The sequence below is a fragment of the Aquarana catesbeiana genome, linkage group LG10 (assembly GCF_042186555.1).
Source record: "Aquarana catesbeiana isolate 2022-GZ linkage group LG10, ASM4218655v1, whole genome shotgun sequence".
Classification (NCBI taxonomy): domain Eukaryota; kingdom Metazoa; phylum Chordata; class Amphibia; order Anura; family Ranidae; genus Aquarana; species Aquarana catesbeiana.
In genome coordinates this window covers 38,820,838-38,843,940 of record NC_133333.1, presented here as the reverse complement: position 1 = coordinate 38,843,940, position 23,103 = coordinate 38,820,838, and the positions used below count along the sequence as shown (strand labels likewise).

The 23,103-nt window shown below is 46.2% G+C and overlaps 1 protein-coding gene across 1 annotated transcript; it reads right to left on the bottom strand.

Annotated features, from left to right (window-relative positions):
* Positions 1-5,942: 5,942 nt before the first annotated feature.
* Positions 5,943-14,820, bottom strand: LOC141110596 (zinc finger protein 574-like). The gene is made up of 2 exons (XM_073602024.1): positions 14,676-14,820; positions 5,943-8,799 (listed from the first exon to the last, which is right to left on the bottom strand). Exon 2 carries the CDS (start codon positions 8,767-8,769, stop codon positions 6,022-6,024), a length of 2,748 nt encoding a protein of 915 aa, XP_073458125.1. The 5' UTR covers positions 8,770-8,799; positions 14,676-14,820; the 3' UTR covers positions 5,943-6,021.
* Positions 14,821-23,103: the final 8,283 nt, after the last annotated feature.

Sequence of the window (23,103 nt, the reverse complement as noted above, 5' to 3'; positions counted from 1 at the left end):
CCTGTTGACTGACGAGCAGTCCCCCATTACCCCTACTGAGATAGATAGAGTCAACGGTGAAGTCCTTGCCCGGACAGTTCACCAAGGCGTACTACAGGTCATTCCTACCCCTGCTGTCAGAGTCGATGTGTGGTTACTTCAATTCTATAGCAGAAGGCACCGCGATCCCCACAGAGGCACTACTGGCTCATATCTCAGTGATCCCCAAAGACGGGAAGGACACCACTATCCCCCAAGGTTACAGACCTATATCCCTCCTTAATGTGGATATTAAGATTTTAGCGAAAATCCTTGCGACCAGACGGAAACACCTGGTGCCACTTATTGTTCACCCTGACCAGACTGGGTTCATTGCGGGTCGGGAGGCTAGGGACAACTCCATAAGGGCAATACAACTTAGCCATTGGGCACGTACCTCCCCCCTACCTGATCTTGTCCACTGATGCGGAGAAAATGTTTGATCGTGTCGACTGGACATACCTACACGCAGTGCTAGAAACCCTGGGACTATGAACGCATATGCGGACATGGATCATGGCCTTGTATTTGGATCTGAGTGCTCAGTTCAAGGTCAATGGACTCCTCTCCCTCAGATTCGCAAATCAGAAATGGCACAAGACAAGACAGGGGTGCCCACTCTCACCCATTCTTTTCACCCTGGTGCTTGAACCTTATCTACGTACTGTGCGGGCGAGCACAGATATCAAAAGGACTGACGTTTGGTCATATGGAGCACAAGCTCTTGGCGTATGGCAATGATGTGCTATTCCACCTCATGGACCCCTGATCCCCTTGCCTAACCTGATGCGAGAACTCTGACATTTTGGGACGCTTTTTAACTTTAAAATTAAATTACACAAAATCTGAGATACGTCCTAAGATTTAGCTCACTGGACTAAGACAGCCTTCACCTGGTTGGGGCGAATCCAGATTGTAAAAATGAATATCCTCGAATACCGTTGTACATGCAGATGATACCCGTGTCCTTGCCTAGAGGTTTTTTTCCCCAAATGTCCATGCTATTGAGCTTTGTCTGGAATAATTGGAGGCCGAGAGTTGCGCTTAGAGTGCTGAGCCATCCAAGAGTAGCAGGAGGTCTAGGCTTGCCAAACATCCAGAAGTATTATAGGGCTATTGTCCTCCAGAGGATACTCAATTGGCGCTTCCACACTCAATACAAACTCTGGGTCTCCATGGAGAAATATATGGAAGGCAGAAACCTGTCCTACCCTTAGCTGGCTTGGGAATACAGGGGGTTGTCGGACTTTACCTCCCCATTGACGACCCTCAACACTAAACTGGCCCTGGCACCCCTATGTCCCCACTGGGGGGGGGTTGTGGTTCCCTCCTGGGGAACAGGTGGTATTTTTTTTTGGCCCCTGGGTGGATGATACCAATGCCAGCTGTGGTAAACTTTTGCAGGACGGTAAACTATTACCCTTAGAACCCTACGGCACCGACGCGTATGGACTTTTGGCGGTATAGGCAACTTCACCACTATTTTGGAGACTCAGACGCTCCATACGAGACATCTCTACCCTTAAGTCCTTTGAACGCCTCTTTATAGCAGAGGAACCGATCCCACATATGGTCTCCGAACTCTACCGTCTGATTGGCTCTACCGCTTTCGCAGTTAAGCCCACATACATCAGATCCTGGGTAAAAGACTTGGGGCTAGTTTATACCCCAACCCAACTGTCCCACCTCTACCAATATACCCGGTCCAGCTCTATCGACTCCAAAACCCAGGAAACAAACTACAAGATTCTGTCGCATTGGTACTGTGTACCAGCGGACTCAGCACAAAATGTATCCATCCACTTTGGACCAGTGCTGGAGGAGTTGCGGTCACAGGGGTACACTCCTGCACATTTGGTGGGATTGTCCGGTGATTAGACCCTATTGGAAGGACATTAGGTCCCAGATTAAGGACATTATGGGCCTGGACGTCCCTCTCTCCCTGGTTAATTTCCTTCTGCACATTCCTCCCATGCCAGTTAGCCATTATAGGAGATGTGTATTGCCTCACTTATTGAACGCAGCTAAGCGGCTGCTCCCCATATACTCAAAACGAAAACAAATCCATGGCAGGGAGGAATGGAGGAGTAAGGCGAGTGAAATAAGGGAAGCAGAGGACTGGATCGCCACCTGCAGGGGTGCCTGGGACCGCTTCTCCAGCACTTGGTCAGTATGGATAACATATGTTTCCGACCCAGGACAAGTGTCCTCTAGCTTGGACATGGCCCTTTTAGAACTGGCAGAGCCATCCCTTAAGCGCCGCCCTCAGACTCCCCAAGTGAGAACAGAGACCTAATTTAGCCGCCTGAGGTGGGGGGGGGAATAATCTTTTTCTTTCAGTCACTCATCATATTTTGCTGTGGCATCAGAGGCCGAGCATGAGAGGTAGTGTTGGACGCGAGATTCCAGGCATGGTCCAGTTATTCTGTCTTCCTTTTCCTGCTCCCTAAACTTTTTCCTCTAATCTAGTCCCCTGACCAATGGTTGCTTATTTGTTTATAATATCTGGTGGCAAATGGAGCGGGGACGTGCCAGCTGGAGAGTTTGTTACCATGGGGGTTGGCATAATTTTGCCACCATGGAGCGAACACTCTACCTCAGGGTGGCCCTGGTAAGGGTGGTGTGCGAGGTGAGGTCAGTTGGAGGCCTACAGTTGCCCCCCTCCCCTTGCGCTCCGCGCAGGAGACCCAGCCCTTAATCTTCTTAACACACCATAAACTACTTTTTGTTTGGAAAGCTGACTTGTCCACTCCCACACTACAACTCCTCTTAAGGGGATATGTAAATGTAGAAAAACAGGGCGGTTGGAGTTCCCCTCACTCCCTGTAAGGAAGGGTGCCCCGCCGCCACCGCCCTGTTACATTATTGCTAAGACCCCATTCACACAGGGGCAACACGACTTGCAGGTCGCCTCAGCGAGGCGACCTGCAAACGACTGCCCAGGCGACTTGCAAAACGACTTCTGTATAGAAGTCTATGCAAGTTGCCCCAAGTCGCCCCCGAAGTCGTACAGGAACCTTTTTCTAAGTCGGAGCGACTTGCGTCGCTCCCCTTAGAACGGTTCCATAGCACAGAACGGGAGGCGACTTGTCAGGTGACTAGGTTGCCTGACAAGTCGTCCCTGTGTGAATGGGCTCTAAGCCTTTCACACTTCTAGTTGTACTACCTATTCTAATTATGTTGTTTATGTTTTACATTTGAAATATATGACTTGTGCAACATTTGCTGCTTATCCCAATGGCACTACTTATTGAGATGTAAACGCCTTGTCTTTCACAAATAAAGATTTTACAAAAAAATAAAATAAAAAAAAATAGTCAAGGACCGCTTAGCAACCAGCAGCTCTAGAAAAATAAAATAAAAAAACAATATTCAAATGTATGTAATTACAATATACAGTATAAACTCCATTCTCAGCTGTCATCCTTGCATCTCCCTTCCTCCATTCACAGCTATCACCTCTGCATCCCCTTCCCTCATCCACAGTTTTAAAGGCCAAGTTCACTTAAAAAGAAATAAATATTAATAAATGCACATATTTTTGCAGGTAAAAAAAGTGCACTTATTTTTCTTACTAGGAGCCTGCAGGGCAATGCCAGCTCCTGCAGATGTTCAGTACAGCTGTCTGTCCATACGGGCATATGGTTACTGAAATACATGAAGAGTCAATTAACTACGAGAGCACTCATCAACGCCCTTGCATTTCACTGAGAACTACAAGCCGGTGGTGGAAGAAAGGATTTGTAGTTCATTCACAGATTCTTGTAAAGAGTGTGGCTGTGTGGGAGAAGCCCCACACAGCAGTGCCGTTTTTAAAACTGTGAAGGCTGGTGAGGGGAGAGGAACTTGGAAATTGGGGTGTATTGTGTAACTAAAGGGTAAACTTCGTCTTTAACCGCTTCTTTACCAGCCGCCGCAGTTATAACCACGTAGCTGTACGTTGGCTCGCGGGGTCCGGATAGCAGGCGCGCCCGCTGCATAGCGGGGGTGCCGATGCTCGCGGCCAACAGTCGCGATGACCATTAGCCACGAGCGATTGTGACCATGAGACACAGAACAGGGACGAGTGTGTGTAAACACACACTTCCCTGTTCTGACAGGAGTGACAGATCGTGTGTTCCTATTGGCTAGGAACCACGATCTGTCACTTCCTGTAGTTAGTCCCTCCCCCTTCAGTTAGAATCACGTAGCAGGGAAAACAGTTAACCCCTTCACCGCCCCCTAGTGTTAACCCCTTCACTGCCAGTGACATTTTCACAGTAATCAATGCATTTTTAATCGCACTGATCGCTGTATTAATGCCAATGGTTCCAAAAATGTGTCAAAATTGTCCAATGTGTCTGCCATAATGTCACAGTCACAATAAAAATCGCAGATCGCCGCCATTACTAGAAAAAAAAAATTTTTTTATAAAAATGCTATAAATCTATCCCCTATTTTGTAGACACTATAAAACCAAATCAATAAACGCTTATTGTGATTTTTTACCAAAAGTAGGTAGAATAATACACATCGGCCTAAACTGAAGAAAAAAAAAAAAAAGAATTCTTATATTTTTTTGGGGATATATATTATAGCAAAAAGTACAAAATATTGTGTTTTTTTTTTTCAAAATTGTCACTTTTGTTTATAGCGCAAAAAATGAAAACCGCAGAAGCAATCAAATACCACCAAAAGAAAGCTCTATTTGTGGGAAAAAAAAAAGGTCAATTTTGTTTGGGTACAACGTCACATGACCACGCAATGGTCAGTTAAAGTGACACAGTGCCGAATCGCAAAAAACAATCTGGTCAGGAAGTGGGTAAATTCTTCCGGGGCTGAAGTGGTTAACCTCTGCATCCTCCTTCCCCCCAATCCATGGTGGCCACCTCTGCACACCTATCCCTGTCTAAAGATTACCTTCTCTTGTACAGCTTACAACTTCACCCCTCTTCTGCATAGTAGCCATTTACTTTTTTGCAAAGAGCAGCGTGCACAGTAATCAGTATCAACCAGATATCTTGACAATGCAGCCAATCAGGCCAGATCTAACACTGTCATTGGGCAGTATCAGAAGTTCCCTATGTCTGCAGTATCTAGATACAGAATTAGTTATACATTTCAGTGAAGGAACGATTGTTTTCTGAACTGCGGGATCGTATCCATTTCTCTTACATCCCACATATGTCACATGTTTAGTGAATAGGCTGGCCATCCAAGTTTGACCGATTCTGGTATCGATCTAGAAACTACTTCTATTCCTGGAAAATTGGATGAAAAGAAACCTGAGGCCAATGTTCAGTCAAAATAGCCAACTTGTCAAAATCTCCAACCTTGTCACTTTCGGTGACTCTCCGGCATCAATAATTGAACATTTCGACGACTAGGCTGTTTTGACACACCAGCAGCGTATACACTAAGGTAGACGACGAGTTTAAAAAAAAAAAAAAAAAAAAGAAGAAGTTGTCGCCACCTTGGAGGCGGCCAGGTTGTTGGTTAGTAGCGTGCGGACTAACAATGTCCACTCCTAATACCCTGTACTGTAGTGTATACATTGCCGGTGTTGTGTCAGAACAGGCCACTCGTCAAAATGTCCAATTACTGATGCTGGGGAGGCAACGGAACTGACAGTGTTGGAGATTTTGATGAGTTGACTGTTTTGACAGAACACCGGCCATAAACAGTTTGAATCTTAGCCAACTCAACAGATTCGAAGCACATATGGGCAATCTGATTGTACACAAGTCAATCCATCAAATGACTTGGGTACAACCAGCATTGTCGGATTTTTAGCATGCAATTATTGCTAGAGGCTATAGCCCTAGCAATAATCACCGTGTTTTCCTGGCAAGGACAGATCAGATCTTACACACAGTTCAACCTATGGGATTACAATGGCTTCCACAGTGTTACCTGCTTGTGAAGCAAAAAGGGACCACAAAATGTTTATAAATATAAGCGTTTTTATGTCAGGAATAAATACATCCTGTTCTTCTAAACTATTTACAGTATGAACAGTGATAATCATTGTAAAGTCACATCCTCCACCTGCAAATTTCCTTGCAGTGCTGCCTGGTAAATCTCAATAGTCTCAGCAAGGGGCAGTGGTTCCACACTCTCAATAATAGCTATGGGCTCTCCCAGTTCTGTGCACATGATGGTCTGTTGTGGCTGGGCCATCAGATTTTGGTGAGTTTTGCGGTGGCTTCGCAAGTTGGAGAGTGTTTTGAAGCTCTTGTTGCAGTCAGGACAGGAGTGAGGTCTGTCACTGCTGTGGACATGTCTGTGTTCTGCCAAGTGAAGTGACTGGACAAAAGTCTTGCCGCAATCCTGGCAGCAGAAAGGCCTTTCCCCCGTATGCAAGCGGCGGTGCTCCCTCAAGTGGGCAGCTTGCCGGAAGTTCTTACCACAATCCAGGCAGGGAAACGGACGTTCTCCAGTGTGAACGCGCTGGTGCAACTGCAAACTGAAAGATGCGACAAATGCTTTTCCGCAAGTGCTGCACTTATGGGGTCGGACTCCGGAATGCCACTGTTGGTGTCGGGTAACTCCTCTCTGGCTGGTGAAACACTTGCCGCAGACGTGACATTTAAATGGTCGCTGACCTGTATGGAGTAAGAGGTGGAGGTTCAAACTGGAACTGGAGTTCAGTTTTTTGCCACACGTGGGACATTTATACTGACACAACTTTTTGCTGCGGCAAGTGTGTTCTGCAAGTTTTGATTCTTCGGGAAAAACAACTGCGCAGTCTTTGCAGTAGATCAGAACTTTGCCTTGATGCTCTAACTGGTGCAACTGCATTAATTTCTTGCGTAAAAAGGTCCTGCCGCAATCGGGGCATTTGTAAGGCAGGATGCCAGTGTGTCTGATCTGGTGCAACGCGAGCTTGGAAGCTCTGTTGAATTCTAATCCACAGATCTTACAAGGGAATGGATTGGAGCCGGTGTGCAGAGCACGATGTTGCTGCAGATTAGAGCTCTGGGTGAACGAACGTCCACAGAGGTCACATTTGTATGGTCGCTCCCCCGTGTGAACAAGGTGATGGCGTGTTAGGTTGGCCAGGGAGCCAAAGGTCTTGCCACAGTCCGTACATTGGAAAGGCCGCTCACCTGTGTGGGTGCGCATGTGGTTTCGCAAGTGCACCTGCTTCTTGAAGTATTTGCTACACACGCTGCATTTGTGCTTTCTTTCCATAGCGTGAACCACTCGCCTGTGCTGCATCATTTTCAAGTGGGTTGGGAAGTCTTTGCTGCATTGAGCGCACTTAAAGGTCTGAGCCGGAGCTTCTGAGCCATTACTTGGCTCTGTTGTTGAAATGTGTGGGTTAAACCCATTTTCCTGGGACTGTGCATTGTGAGCCGCACTGTTCAGAGCGCTTTGTTCAGGAAGAAACTTTGAAGCAGTTAAGCTTGCAGGAGGCACTGCAAGCGAAGTGCGGGAAAAATCAGAGAGAACTAAAGGTCTCTCTTGCATGATAGAGGGTTTGTCCTGCTTTGGGGTGGGGACACCGCTTTTACCAGAATGTGTTCTTCGGTGATACAAAAACTTAGTCATGTTACTGAACGTTTTGCCACAGTGGCAGCGATGCAGGGGGTCCGAGGTATGGCTTTTCCGGTGCAAGATCAAGGTAATCTCTGTCCCAAAGCCCAAACCACAGTCTACACAAAGATAAAGAGCCTCCCCCCGATGTATCCTCATGTGCTGCTCCAAAGAAGTCTCCTTCTTGAACACTCTGTAGCAATTTGGGCACTGCAAGTTTCCTTGCACGTGCACACGACGATGGGACTGCAATCGGTTGGCTGAGGTAAAGAAACGGTCACAGTCAGGGCACGGGAACTCCACGCTGTGCTGTTCCTTGCGATGTTTCCGAAGGTACTTTGCCGTAATGAACTCTTTTTTGCACTCTTGACAGCGGTAAACCCGTTGCACTAACCCCAAGCTTTCTCCAGTTGTTTCCTCATTTTCTTCTATCATCCAGTCTTTCCTTAGCTTCTCAAGAATACTGGGCGAGGGTGCAGCAGTTTCTGAGCTGCTATATAAGGGGGAAGCTGAGCTCTCTTTCTCTGACTCAGTAAAGTGTCGACCCTGATGGTCAAGAAATTCCTCAGGGGTATGGAATACTTGGAGGCACTCGGAGCATTCATATGGGTGCATCTCCGAGACCTGTGCCATTTCTCTCCTCACAGGTAAGTTTTTAGTCGCTACTGCCTGTGGTCCAGGCTGTGCTGCATTCTCTGTGGTTGCAACCACAGCTGGAACTTCAACGCTCCAACCATTTAAAGTCCTCTCATCCAAGAGAACATTCTGCAGGCTAAGCAAGGCCTGGATACCACTTCCAGTTTGCAGAACAACACTTTGTTGAGGTGGCTGCTCTGGTTTCTCATGCTTTCGGCGGTGAGCTACCCACAACTCAGGGGAGGTAAATAGTTCTTTACAGTCAGAGCACTGGTAGTGTATTTGGCTATTTCCCAACGATGGGGAGGAGGGAGTCTGTGGATATTCCCGCATGTGCATCTCCTGGTGATGAAGAAGCTCATCTGGTGTCAAGAGAACTTGCCCACACTCCAAACATTGGTACTGGCTTTCCTGGACCAGACCTTGCAGTTCTCCCAACTCTAAGGAAACATCCTGGGACACTGCTGCTTGCACACCTCCACCGACATGGTCTTGTTGATGAACCAATACGTCTTCCAATGTATTGTAGAGAACACCACACTCTGAGCACATGTACTGGTGTTGGAATACGACTGGAGCCTGGACACCCTCTGCCATGGCTGATGAGACTTTATTCTGTCAAAAAGTCTGTTAAAAAAAAATAATCAAAAGTAGTATCATCAATTAATGAATTAGCTACATAGCCCCAAAAAGTACAGAAGTTTAACGCAAACCTTTATTAAATTTTAAAACTCGCAGGGCGAAAGAGACAGGAGATTTCCCTGACCTTCAGAGAGAAGACTGGGAGGACATATGGGACTATCCCTTCTAGTACTTTATTTCTGCCAGAGACCACCTCATACAAATTTAAAATTTTATATTAAAATATACCTGACTCTCACTAAACAAACATTTACCCTGAACTCTCCGCTGAATGCTGGCGGTGCCCATATTTATCTGCTGATTTTAGTCATGTGTTCTGGCACTGTCCTGCAGTTCATGGGGGTTTTGGTCTGAGGTAACCAAAAGTATAAATTATTTCTTGGTCTTACCTATACTATTAACAATTTCTGTATGTCTGCTGGGATTGGTGGAGGGAGTGGCCCCAGAGCACTCAGAACTCAAATCATTATTCTCCTATTTTATGTTCGTAAGACAATAATTTTTACACTGGAAGTGGGAAGAGGATTTTACTCCTTTATTTTCTTGTATATTCTGGGATGCACTCAGTTGGGTATTACTGTACTCCATCTGGAGGCCCTGTATGGCCAATACTGGTTACATGTTGTATGTGTGCTTAATTTCATTTTTCTTTGCCATCTGATTGGTGCAATGTTTTGTATTTTTCTGAAGAAAATTCAATAAATCCATCCTAATTAGTGAAGTAACTGCTTTACATCAGTTCCAATTAACCTCGACTGAGTATTATATTAACAAACCAGTATTGTCTTATAAATGCTCAAACTTCATTATGTCACAAGAAGGCCTTTGGATGAGAGGCTAGAATCGAACGTGTATTGTTACTCTGCCAACTGTCCACACAAAACCCTAAAACACATACAGGGGAGAAGATATTTATATAGCACATTACTGGATTGGTCATTTTTCTTCAAACCTTTTGCCCATGTGCCATATACAAATTAAAAACACAGGAAAGTCTGTAGGTAATGCACCAATACTTGGTACATCCACAAGTACTTATTGAAATGCTCTGATTCCCCAAACTCATATTTTGCAGTGGGATCACTGCAAATTTGAACAGGAATGCGGTGCGATTCCGGTCTGAACTGTACGAAGTTACCAGCACTGCTCCTGTGTGAACCCAGACTGAAATCACTCTGGCCAGCTTGCGATTCAGACAGTAATCGCACCACATTCCTGTTCAAGTCGCATGGAATACTTTGCAGTGCGATTTGAGCCCATTCATTCTATATGAGCGCAATTCACACCGCAAATTATCAGTACTAGACGAGTACTTGATGGAAATTATTGGTACACAACGATAAAACAACGGTACTGATGCATCTCTAGAAGGCTGTGCTCACTTATTAGGGAGATTACGCTTCACTTCCTGCCCTGTAGACTTAACGAGGAAGTAAACTCCCCTTGTTTGTACCTATAGGTAATCCTATAATAAGGCTTACCTATAGGTACTATAAATGTCTCCTAAACTTGCACCGTTTAGGAGAGATTTACTGTATACTGAGCCAATTAAGTCATCGGCACATGCACTCTGAAGGAACAGCCACCCGTGCCGTTTGTTCAGCGCCCTGTGCCATGACCGGCAGCTCCCGGGAGTGACATCATCACGGCTCCAGCCAATCACAGCACCAAAGCCCACGAACCCAGAAGAAACTCCGGGGAAGATGTCAGCCGTCTCAGTGGTGTGCGTGTGCCACTGAGAGGGCTTCGGTCTAAGGTGAGTATTTCATAATGAATATGCATACTAACTCATTATGCCTTTGTCTTACAGGGTTTTTTTTTTTTTTTTTTTTTTTTTTTAAGGGGGGGGGGGGGGGTTGCAACCTCTAAAGCGGACGTTGACCCCAACTGGGAAGTTGCCCTCCCCCTCTCTAAAGCCCCAAACACCTTCAGCCCATGTGTTTGGCAGCTGGACTGGCTTCTGTCGGATAAGCATGCTGGAAAACCAGCAGCTGACCGGCTTCTGATCAGTGCTCTCAGCCAATAGCAGAGAGCACTGACCAGAGTGTTTTGAACAGAACAGCTCAGTAGGGGAGATTGCTGTACTGTTGGATCCGTTGAGCTGACAGTTTTTTTTTTTCTTTCAACCCCGGAAAAAAAAAAACTCAGTGTGTACCAGGCTTTAGCAACAGATGTTTTTTTTTCCCCCCGTAGCAGTTTAATGGCTTCGCTCTGCCTAGGCAAGACTTTGCTACCACTTTCGGCAGATGTGCTGCAGGGCTCCGAATCTGAGGGAGGGACATCTAGGGTACTCAATATCGGGGGTTTTGCCACGCACACGCATAGACAGCTAGTAGGGATGCCTTCCGTGTGTGTGTGCATGCCTCTCATTTCCACAGGGTGTGCGCAGATGCACTGATGGGCTCTGCCAGGACCTGAAGGCTGGGTACATCTGCCATAACGACAGTGCCCGGGCTGGGGAGCCACTTCATGAGGCAGACTGAAGATCTGCTTTAGTCCCGGTTCACATTAGCGCAATGCGGACAACCCTGCAAATCCACTGCGGCTTCCTGCATCGCACCGGACTTGCAAGCAGTTCACACTGCGATATGCGAACTGTTGGGAGTGTCAATACAAAGTTAATGACACTCCCGATAGGTTCGCATAGTGCAGCGCGAACTGTCAATTCAGACAGGAATCGGATCTCATAAACGCGAACACTCACATTTTCTGGTGCAGACCAAAAAATGCTATGCAAATACAGCCATACAATCTGTATGGCTGAATTTGCATCACACAGAAATCACATGTAATTTGTACAGCAGTGCGATTCACATGCGATGTTGGACAGCGCACCAATATGACCCCAGCCAAAAAGCGGAGTTCCAGCCTGGGTGAAAAAAAATAAAAAATTTCAAAGTCAGCAGCTACAAATACTGTAGCTGATGACTTTTAATATAACTTACCTGTCCAGGGGTCCCGCGATGTCAGCACCCAAAGGCGACCATCAGCTCCAGGTGCAGGCGCCGGCATCCTTACTAAGGGAAACCGGAAGTGAAGCCTTGTGGCTTCACAGTCTGCTTCCTACCGAGAGTCATTTGGGGCTTCCTGAATGGTCCCGCCTTCTGGGGCGGGGCACAAAAAAAGTGGAAGTGACGGACCTCATAGCGGCACCATGGAACCGAAATCCCGAACAAAACATACCAAAAAGGTATGAAAAAATATATAATAATTAGGCCCCTTTCACACGGGCGGCTGTTCTGCAGCTGTTAAAGCGGGGGTCCACCCACACCGCCAAAAAAAAAAAAAAAAAAAATAATATTAAAAGCCAGCAGCTACAAATACTGCAGCTGCTGACTTTTAATACATGGCCACTTACCTGTCCCAGGGTCCAGCGATGTTTGCAGGCAACGCCGAGAACCCGCCCGGTTCTCGGCAGCTGCCGCTGCCATCCTAGGTGAGGGAATCAGGAAGTGAAGCATTGCGGCTTCACTTCCCGGTTCCCTACTGCGCATGCGCGAGTCGCGCTGCGCATCGTAAGTGGTCCCCGCTCTCTCCTGGGAGCTGTGTGTTTCCCAGGAGACAGCGCGGAGGGACAGGAAGAGGCGTAGACTCCCATGGGAGTCTATGCCGGAAGTGGGTGTAAATACCTGTCTTAGACAGGTATCTGCACCCCCCTCCCCCCTGAAAGGTGCCAAATGTGACACCAGAGGGGGGGGAGGGTTCAGAAAAGCAGAAGTTCCATTTTTGTGTGGAACTCTGCTTTAAAAGCATGTTTTGTTATTTTGAAATTCAGAGAATCTCGGCACAGCGTTCACTTGCAGTTGTACATTGCGATTAGCTGCGTTTAGCTGTGTTGGAACATTCTTGCCAGTTCTGAGGTGCTTCCTGTTTTTCTTTCCTTGTTGCTACTTCTATCTGCAGGAGAAATAGTACACTGCGATTACTTGCAGTTACATGCAGATAGCTGCGCTAAACCGTTCCTGGACGCAGTCAACTTTATTTTGTCTATCTGCACAAAACCACATGTAACGAAACCGTCGCTAAACGCAGTGTGTGAATGGGGCCATAAGAAAGCATTGTGTGTGTTTAGCTGCGGTAGATAAGTTCATCTGTCCGCAACTAAAAGCACAATTCTGTCCACCCGTGTGAAAGGGGCCCAATAATAAAATATATCCAAAAAACGACAGGGGGGGGGGGGGGGTGTATGTTGGTTTCAATTTTTGCCTGGAATACCTCTTTAAAGTAACCCAATCAACTAAATAGGGCCACACTACAACCACGTAGAATGCACGGGCTGCAGCACAGCGCTTTGGGTTTTATGGTGATAAAACGGACAATTGCTGACCGGCTCCTGTACATATACGTCGGCAGTTCAAAGATGGATATCTCGGTAATGGCAGCAGCTGCTGCCACAACCGAGGTATCCATCTTTTGAGCCGACGGTCCTGTTTACAATAGTGGTGGCCTCTGCGGCGGATTTGCCACGAGATCACCGTTACCTGCGGCGAGAGAGGGGCCACCCCCCACCTCCCTGCCGCTTACTGGAGCCTTTGGCAGTGGCGGGAGCGATCGGGACCTGTCCGTGGCTAGGTATGGAGACGAGGGGAAGATGGCCCCCCCACCCGTCTCCATACTATAGGAGGGCAGAAGCAACGTCAAAATGTCACTTCCGCCCCATACGTCTTAAAAGGGCCATTTTTCTGTTGTCATTTTTTCGAATGACAATTTTTTTTTTTTTTTTTATTGCATTTAAGTCCAAATATGAGATCTGAGGACTTTTTGACCCCAGATCTCATATTTAAGAGGACCTGTCATGCTTTTTTTCTATTACAAGGGATATTTACATTCCTTGTAATAGGAATAAAAGTGACACTTTTTTTTTTGTTAGAACAGTGAAAAAAAAAATAAATAAAATCAAGTAAAATAAATAAGAAAAAAAAAAAAAAAATTTAAAGTGCTCCATCCCGACGAGCTCACGCGCAGAAGCGAACGCATACGTGAGTAGTGCCCGCATATGAAAGCTGTGTTCAAACCACACATGTGAGGTATCACCGTGATCGGCAGAGCGAGAGCAATAATTCTAGCCCTAGACCTCCTCTAACGCAAAACATGCAACCTGTAGAATTTTTTTTAAACGCCGTCTATGGAGACTTTTAAGGGTAAAAGTTTGACGCCATTCCACGAGCGGGCGCAATTTTGAAGCGTAACATGTTGGGTATCAATTTACTCGGCGTAACATTATCTTTCACAACATAAAAAAAAAAAAATTGGGCTAACTTTACTGTTGTCTCATTTTTTCCAAAAAAAAAGTGTGCGCTTGTGAAATCGCTGCGCAAATACGGTGTGACAAAAAGTATTGCAACGACCGCCACTTTATTCTCTAGGGTGTTAGAAAAAAAAGAAAAAAAAAAAAGGTATAATGTTTGGGGGTTCTAAGTAATTTTCTAGCAAAAAAAAAAAAAAACTTGTTTTTAACTTGTAAACACCAAGTCTGAAAACGAGGCCTGGTCTTTAAGTGGCTAATGCCTGTCAAATGCCCCCTGAATAGAGTCCCCCCCCCCCCGTCACAACAGGAGATGGCGATGTAAACAAGGCCTGAGTGTCCCAACAGATGAAAGGCTCAGAAGACTTTCTGGTCACAGAGAACATAATGACAGGCCTGGAACTTCCACAACCTGGGTGGGCGGGGCCTTCCATTCACAGGTGCCCCTCTCCTGCCTGCTCAGCATTAAACTATTAGAACACCATGGCAACCATAACCAGAGGCCCTGAGCCTCACACTATAAACACACAGAGTTACCCGCCATATCTATGGGCAGCTTCGGCCTCCTCCCCTATGAGGGCCCCCGTGTCCGCCCGTCCCGCTCACAAACACTTACACAGCAGCCCTGAGCCTCTCCACCGCCTCCTCCTCCTCACTCAGCCGCGCTCACTTCGGGAACCCACCAGCATCCCGTCTCCTAACTGGCTGTCCTGTCTCGGCCAATCACAGCGGGCCCGGGAATAGAGCGACGCAACGGCAGCGAGAACGAGGCCAGCCAATAGCGGCGCGTCCCTGAGCTGACGCCTTTCTCGTGGACGGCTCGGCAGGTCACGTGGTCTGCCAGGCGCTGAAGCCCAGGGGGGGCGGGGCTCAGAAGTGGGAATGGGCTGTCTGTTTACTTTTAGCTTTTAAGTAACCAATGAAGTGAAAGGAGAGCTGTGCTGAAATCAGCTATAACATCGGAACTCCAATTTATTGGTTTGTTTTTAGCTTAGTGAGTCTCTGTAGTGGAGAATGTCCTCTCTTCAGACAGACTTCTTCTCTCCTGCCTGGCTGCATGGTATATAGTAGGATACTATAGTATATAGCACAATATATAGTAGGCTTTTATAGTATATAGCACAATATATAGTAGGCTTTTATAGTATATAGCACAGTATATAGTAGGCTTTTATAGTATATAGCACAGTATATAGTAGGCTTTTATAGTATATAGCACAGTATATAGTAGGCTGCCTCTGTAATTCTCAGCTTTACAGGAGTGGTGTCATGGCGGCAGCTGTGCCGCTACCAGCCAGGGGACCTCAAGTGCAGCCTCTGACAACACCAAAGGACCATACATATACTGTATAGTGAATGCAATGCTACAAGAAGCTCTCAGGCACGTGACAGGAGATGATTAGACTACAAGCATGCTACAAGAGAGTGTCAGAGACTGTAGGCATGCTGCATAAGATGGGTAAATACTACAGGCATACTACAAGAGATGGTCGGAGACTAGGAATGCTACAGGAGTTGGTCAGTGACTGTGGACGTGCTACAAGAGATGGTTAAAGACTGTAGGCATTCTACAAGAGATGGTTAGAGACTATGTGCATGCTACAAGAGATGGCTAGGAACTGTAGGCATGTTAGAAGAGATGGATAGAGACTACATGCATGTTGCAAGAGATGGTCATAGATAGTATGCATGCTACAAGAGATGGTCAGAAACTACAGGCATGCTATAAGAAATGTTCATAGACAGTAGGCATGCTACAGGAGATGGTTAGAGACTGTGGGCATGCTACAAGAGACAGTTAGAAACTACAGGCATGTTACGAGAGATGGTCAGAGACTATAGGCATGCTACAAGAGATGGTTAGAGACTGTAGGGATGTTAGAAGAGATGGTTAGAGACTGTAGGAATTCTACAAGAGATGGTCAGAAACTACAGGCATGTTATACGAGATGTTCAGAGACAGTAGGCATGCTACAAGAGATGGTTAGAGACTGGGCATGCTACAAGAGACAGTTAGAAACTACAGGCATGTTACAAAAGATGGTCAGGGACTATAGGCATGCTACAAGAGACATCAGAGACTGTAGGCATGCTACAAGAGATGGTTAGAGACTACATGCATGCTACAAGAGATGGTTAGAGACTGTAGGCATGTTAGATGAGATGGTTAGAGACAACATTCATGCTATAAGAGATGTTCAGAAATTGTAGGCATGCTACAAAAGATGTTTAGAGACTGTGGGCATTCTACAAGAGATGGTCATAGACTGTAGGAATGCTACATGTGTTAGTCAGAGACTGTAGGCATGCTACAAGAGATGGTTAGAGACTGAGGGTATGCTACAAGAGATGGTTAGAGTCTGAGGGTATGCTACAAGAGATGGTTAGAGACTGAGGGCATGCTACAAGAGATGGTTAGAGTCTGAGGGTATGCTACAAGAGATGGTTAGAGACTGAGGGTATGCTACAAGAGATGGTTAGAGACTGAGGGTATGCTACAAAAGATGGTTAGAGACTGAGGGCATGCTACAAGAGATAGTTAGAAACTACAGGCATGCTAAAAGAGATGATCGGGGACTTTAGGCATGTTACAAGTGATGGTGTGAGACTACAGGCATTTTATAAAAGATGGTTAGAGATTACAGACATGATACAAAATATATTTATAGACTACAGGCATGCTACAGGAGATAGTTAGAAACTATGGGCATGCTGCAAGAGATAGAGACTACAGGCATGCTACAAAAGATGGTTAAAGGGGTTGTAAAGGCTCGTGTTTTTTCACCTTAATGCATCCTGGGGCTCCTAGCACTAAGTGGCCCTGAGATACGGGGCCCCAAATTCGGTTCGGAAAATGTCATTCTCTGCTGCAGAAAAGTGCTTGACATTTTCCGAACCAAATTTGGGGCCCCGTATCTCGTTGCTAGGAACCCCAGCTTTGAATATGCTGTAGTGCTAGTTCCACTGGGTTTGCATACCAAATTTGGGGTTCCTAGCACTAAGTGGCCCCGAGATACAGGGCCCCTAAGTCAGTCAACTGTGTCCATCTGCAGCAATGCTATTTCGGGACCCTTTGGGTACAGAGACCCCAAATTTTGGCTGCAGCTAGGGGGCATCTAGGAGCCCTTAACTACCGAGTTTGAAATTCGGGGGACCTATGGCTGCAAATGGGTACAGTGAGGCTGCAAATGGGCATTGTTGACCCTCTTTTCCACTTACAGTAGCTGCACATTTCTCACCCTAGGCTTATACTCAGGTCAATACGTTTTCCCATTTTTTTGTGGTAAAATTAGGTGCCTTGGCTTATATTCAGGTCGGCTTATACTCGAGTATATACGGTAATAATATTTGTGTTTCAAAAATTCTTCTATTTTCTTTGCAATCGAAAGGCATAAATGGTGTACTTTTTTACATTTTTGCCAGTATTACTTTTAAAACAAACTAGTGTTACTGTAGTATATGTATATATTTCTTAATCAAGAACTCTTCTTCAGCTAGCCACATGCCTGCAGAGCTCTGCAGCTTCACGGTGATCCTAAAGCCTCATACACACTATTCGATATTCCTGCAGATTTTTTGTCTTCAGATTTACCCAAATAAAATTGATGTCCTTTTTTTCCCCACAAATAGAGCTTTCTTTTGGTAGTATTTGATCACCTCTGCGTTTATTTTTTTTTCACTATAAACAAAAACATTTTTTACTTTCTGCTATAAAACATATCCAATAAAAAAAATAAAAAAATCTAGTTTCTGCATCAATTTAGGCCAAGATGAATTCTGCTACATATTTTTGGTAAAAAAAAATCCCAATGAGCGTAGATTGATTGGTTTGCACAAAAGTTATAGCGTCTCGAAACTATGGGATATTTTTATGTTTTTTTTTGTTTATTTTACTAGTAATGGCGGCGATCAGCGATTTTTAGCGGGACTGCGACATTGCAGCAGACAAATCGGACACCTAACTGACATTTTTGACACTTTTTTGGGAACCAGTGACATTTTTACAGTGATCAGTGTTAAATATATGCACCAATGACACTGGCAAGGAAGAGGTTAACACCAGGGTGATCAAAGGGTTAATTGTGTCCCTAGGGAGTGCTCTCTAACTGTGCAAAGGATGGTTTCACTGGGGAAAGAAAGAGATCCGTGTTCCTCCTTAGCAGAAACACAAGATCTCTCTCTTTCCCTGTTCTGGGAACGATTGCGGGTGGCTGGCAGACCCGCTGATTGGCTCCCCCTCTGGCCAATCAGTGCGTGATCACGCCTCCAGCGGTGTGCCCGAACCCCCCGGAGCTTCTGCATGAAACAACGTGCAGGTACGTCGTTTCACGCAGCCGGGCGGCCTTGCCACAGTAATTGTGTGGAAGGCGGTCCGGAACAGGTTAACCACTTCAGCCCCAAAAGGATTTGCCCCCTTCCTGACCAGAGCACTTTTTGCGATTCGGCACTGCGTCGCTTTAACTGACAATTGACGTTCTTTTTTTTCCCCACAAATAGAGCTTTCTTTTGGTGGTATTTGATCACCTCTGTGGTTTTTATTTTTTGCGCTATAAACAAAAAAAGAGCAACAATTTTGAAAAAAAAGCAATATTTTTTACTTTTTGCTATAATAAATATCCCCAAAAATTATATAAAATAAAAAAAATTTCCTCAGTTTAGGCCGATACGTATTCTTCTACATATTTTTGGTAAAAAAAATTGCAATAAGCGTTTGATTGGTTTGCGCAAAAGTTATAGCGCCTACAAAATAGGGGATAGTTTTATGGTATTTTTATTAATAATTTTTTTTTTTTTTTTTTTTTTTTTTTACTAGTAATGGTGGCGATCTACGATTTTTATCCTGACTGTGACATTATGGCGGACAGATCGGACACTTTTGGCGCTATTTTGGTACCATTCACATTTATACAGCGATCAGTGCGATTAAAAATGCACTGATTACTGTGTAAATGTGACTGGCAGTGAAGGGGTTAACCTTAGTGGCACCAGTGTCAGTGTTAATTAACACTAACACTGGTGCCACCAATGCAGCACAAAGGGGTTAATTAACTGACACTGGTCACTAATGCATCAGTGATCAATGGCAATACATTAACCCCCTAATGCCGTATATTACAGAAATTTAATACCATTGGTAATTAACCTCCCCAAATCTACAGAGTTAATTAAGCTGCAATAATCTGCTTACTTGTACGATACGCACTGCAGTCATGCAGTGTTTAGTTCCTACTCCTCAGCTCCTCTTGGTCGCAGCGCTCTATGATGCTCCTCTGAGTCCTCCCATCCCACCTCCCATCATCGCCGGCCTCTCAGTGAGTGACGTCACGCCAGGCCGGCCGGAACTACGAAGCGCCTGTCAGGGGGGAGTCCGAGTATCTCCACTGACAGGGAAGGCAAGTGAAGGGCTGGCATGTTGGCTTGTGCCGGGTGGAGGAGCGCACTCGGCACATCCTTGCAACTGCAGCTATTAGCAGCTGGTGTGTACAGTCGCATACACAATTTACAGCCAGTTTTTAGAAGCCCACTTCATCTGCGCCCCCCTCCCTGCAGTAAACTGTACCGCCCAGGGCATCTGTCCCTTCCGCCCCTGCCTTGTATCGGCCCTGCAGCATAGCACATTTTGACTTGGCAATATTTGCCCACTCTTCTTTGCAAAAACACCCCAAATCTGTCAGATTGCGAGGACGTCTCCTGTGCACAGCCCTCTTCAGATCACCCCACAGATTTTCAATGGGATTCAGGTCTGGGCTCTGGCTGGGTAATTCCAAAACTTTAATCTTCTGGTGAAGCCATTCCTTTGTTGATTTGGATGTATGTTTTGGGTCATTGTCAGGCTGAAAGATGAAGTTCCTCTTCATGTTCAGCTTTCTAGCAGAAGCCTGAAGGTTTTGTGCCAATATTGACTGGTATTTGGAATTGTTCATAATTCCCTCTACCTTTACTAAGGCCCCTGTTTCATCTGAAGAAAAACAGCCCCAAAGCATGATGCTGCCACCACCATGCTTCACAGTGGGTATGGTGTTCTTCTGGTGATGTGTAGTGTTGTTTTTGTGGCAAACATATCTTTTGGAATTATGGGCAAAAAGTTCAACCTTGGTTTCATCAGACCATAACATATTTTTCTACATGCTTTTGGGAGACTTCAGATGTGTTTTTGAAAAATTTAGCCGGGCCTGGATGTTTTTCTTTGTAAGAAAAGGTTTCCATCCTGCCACTCTACCCCATAGCCCAGACATATGAATAATACGGGAGATTGTTGTCACATGGACCACAAAGCCAGTACTTATTCCTGCAGCTCCTTTAATGTTGCTGTAGGCGTTTAGTCAGCCTCCCTGACCAGTTTTCGTCTCGTATTTTCATCAATTTTGGAGGGACGTCCAGTTCTTGGTAATGTCACTGTTGTGCCATATTTTCTCCACTTGATGATGACTGTCTTCACTGTGATCCATGGTATATCTAATGCCTTGGAAATTCTTTTGTACCCTTCTCCTGACTGATACCTTTTAACAATGAGATCCCTCTGATGCTTTGGAAGGTCTCTGAGGACCATGGCTTTTGCTATAGGATGCGACTAAGAAAATCAGTCAGGAAAGACCTACTAGAACAGCTGAACTTTGTTTGGGGTTAATCAGAGGCACTTTAAATGATGGCAGGGGTGTAATGACTGCTATTTAATATGAGTTTGAATGTGATTGCCTAATTCTGAACACAGAATGCTACATCCCAAGTTATAAGAGGGTGTGCACACTAATGCACACTAATTTTTTTATTTTTTTTTTTTTAGTTTTTCAATTGAGTTGTACAGTTTATGGGTCACAATAAAAGGGGGGAAAAGTTCTGAAATTATTTATACTTGTCTCATTTTTTTACATCACAGAAACCTGACATTTTACCAGGAGTGTGTAGACTTTGTATAGCCACTGTATGTATAGATACTATTGGGATTTGAGCACAGGTATATCTTATTTCTATTGCATTGCAGGTTAATGACCAGATATGAACCTTGTAGCTCTCCTACATCTTGTGTAGAATTTTGCTCTGGATAGGGTCTGTGCTGAGATAAAATGGAGTAGGCTGTTGCCCCTTTAGAAAATTCTCATCCCCACGGCCAGCCCTCCTATTTAAATCCTCTCTGCTGTCCCTGTCACGTGCCTCCGCCCAGACCTCGCTTTGATCAGCGTGACTTTGAGTGCATGATGTCACACCCGGGGTGCTGGCCTTCTGCACGGCTGTCTCAGCTTTGCCACCAGTGGGGCACCAATCCTCCGGACCCAGTCCCCTCACCACCAGGACACCACCAGTGAGTTATCAATCCCCTCCACCTAGGTCTCTGCACCTTTGGGATACCACCAGTTACTGCACTTGGCACAGTTGTTCATGTTTCCTCCTCACAGCCGAACTCACAGGGTTCCTCCAGAGGCTGAGTAAGCATTTATCATATGGGATGTTTTCATAGTTGCCAACATTGTAAAAAAAAGTTTTAGGGACACTTTTTTGGCTGTAGGCGGAGTCTTGTTATAATTAGGGGGCGGGGCATGCACTTGTGGGCGCCACGCTGAAAAATGGGCGTGATTTACGCGACATAGTGGGCGTGTCTTAAATGGGCGTGGTTCAAAGGGGTGTGGTTAGAGTCTGAGATGAATGAGGGATGGAGAGGGAAAGGGGGGGGGGGATGGAGGGACAGCAGCCCCAGATCCTACACAATGGAAATATGTGTATTCTAGAAAGTTTAACAATCAGCAGATAAAGATACTCCAAACACCTGGTGTTAGCACTTCAATCATCCCGGCACCATGGTTGTTATGGTGTCAGGATGATTGAAGTGCATTATTTCTATTATTACATTGTAATATAAAATGAAATCATTCAACTCACCATAATGCCGAATCAGTGTAATCCCTGAGCGTGTCACCTGCCACGTCGCCTGCCACCAGCCGTCCGTCCTTGCATCAGGTGCCCCATGCAGAGTCCATCCTTGCATCAGGTGTCCCAGCAGAGTCCGTCCTTGCATCAGGTGTCCCAGCAGAGTCCGTCCTTGCATCAGGTGTCCCAGCAGAGTCCGTCCTTGCATCAGGTGTCCCAGCAGAGTCCGTCCTTGCATCAGGTGCCCCCAGCAGAGTCCTTCCTTGCATCAGGTGTCCCAGCAGAGTCCATCCTTTCATCAGGTGCCCCCAGTGGAGCCCCCCTTACATCAGATGTCCCCAGCGGAGCCCCCCCTTATATCAGATGTCCCCAGCCAAGCCCCCCTTACATCAGGTGTCCCCAGCGGAGCCCCTCTTACATCAGATGTCCCCAGCGGTGCCCCCCTTACATCAGGTGTCCCCAGCGGAGCCCCACCTTACATCAGATGTCCCCAGCGGAACCCCCCTGTCAGAGGAGTTCTCTGAATAGATTGGCGCCAGCCGCCCTATTTAGTCTGCTGGAATCTTCTGCTCGGTGCTGTCCGATCTGCAGCTCCCAGTTCCTGACTTCCTGTTTCCTGTTTGCTTCCTGTTTGCCTGTTTGATCGCCTAAGTGATCCCAGCCTGCCTTTGGACTCCTCTTGTTATGCGCCTGCACGTGACCACGGCTTTCCTTGACTACGACTCTGCCTATTCCTTTGTACCACGCTGCCCGCCTGCTGCCAACCCTGCCTGTGACTCGGACTTTGAGCCTGCCTGCTCCTCTGTACCTCGCTGACTGTTTGTTGCCAACTCTGCCTGTGACCGGACCTGCCCACTTGCTCCTGCTCTGCACCAGCTGCCTAGACCCTTACTTTCTAGGACTTCCAGACCATACGCATCAGGATCCTGGGCCTTACCTCCGCAAGTCACCTGCCAGGCTCTCTTACCACTCTGCGCTCCTGTGCCTTCTGTTTACACTACCAGGGGCCAGGAACCAGATACGTACGGGAGGCCTCCCCTGCTATACCGGGTTCGTCAGTCAGGTACGTGTAAGTCTGACAGTATCGGACAGCCATGTCCGAGCCCGAGCAGGGATCCTCTCCCATGTAGGAGCTATGCAGACACCTGGCAGGTCTTACTCAAGCTGTAAAGAGCCTTCAG

Coding starts and splice junctions, on each gene's coding strand:
- LOC141110596 (XM_073602024.1), bottom strand. CDS start 8,769: ATGGCAGAGGGTGTCCAGGCTCCAGTCGTATTCCAACACCAGTACATG.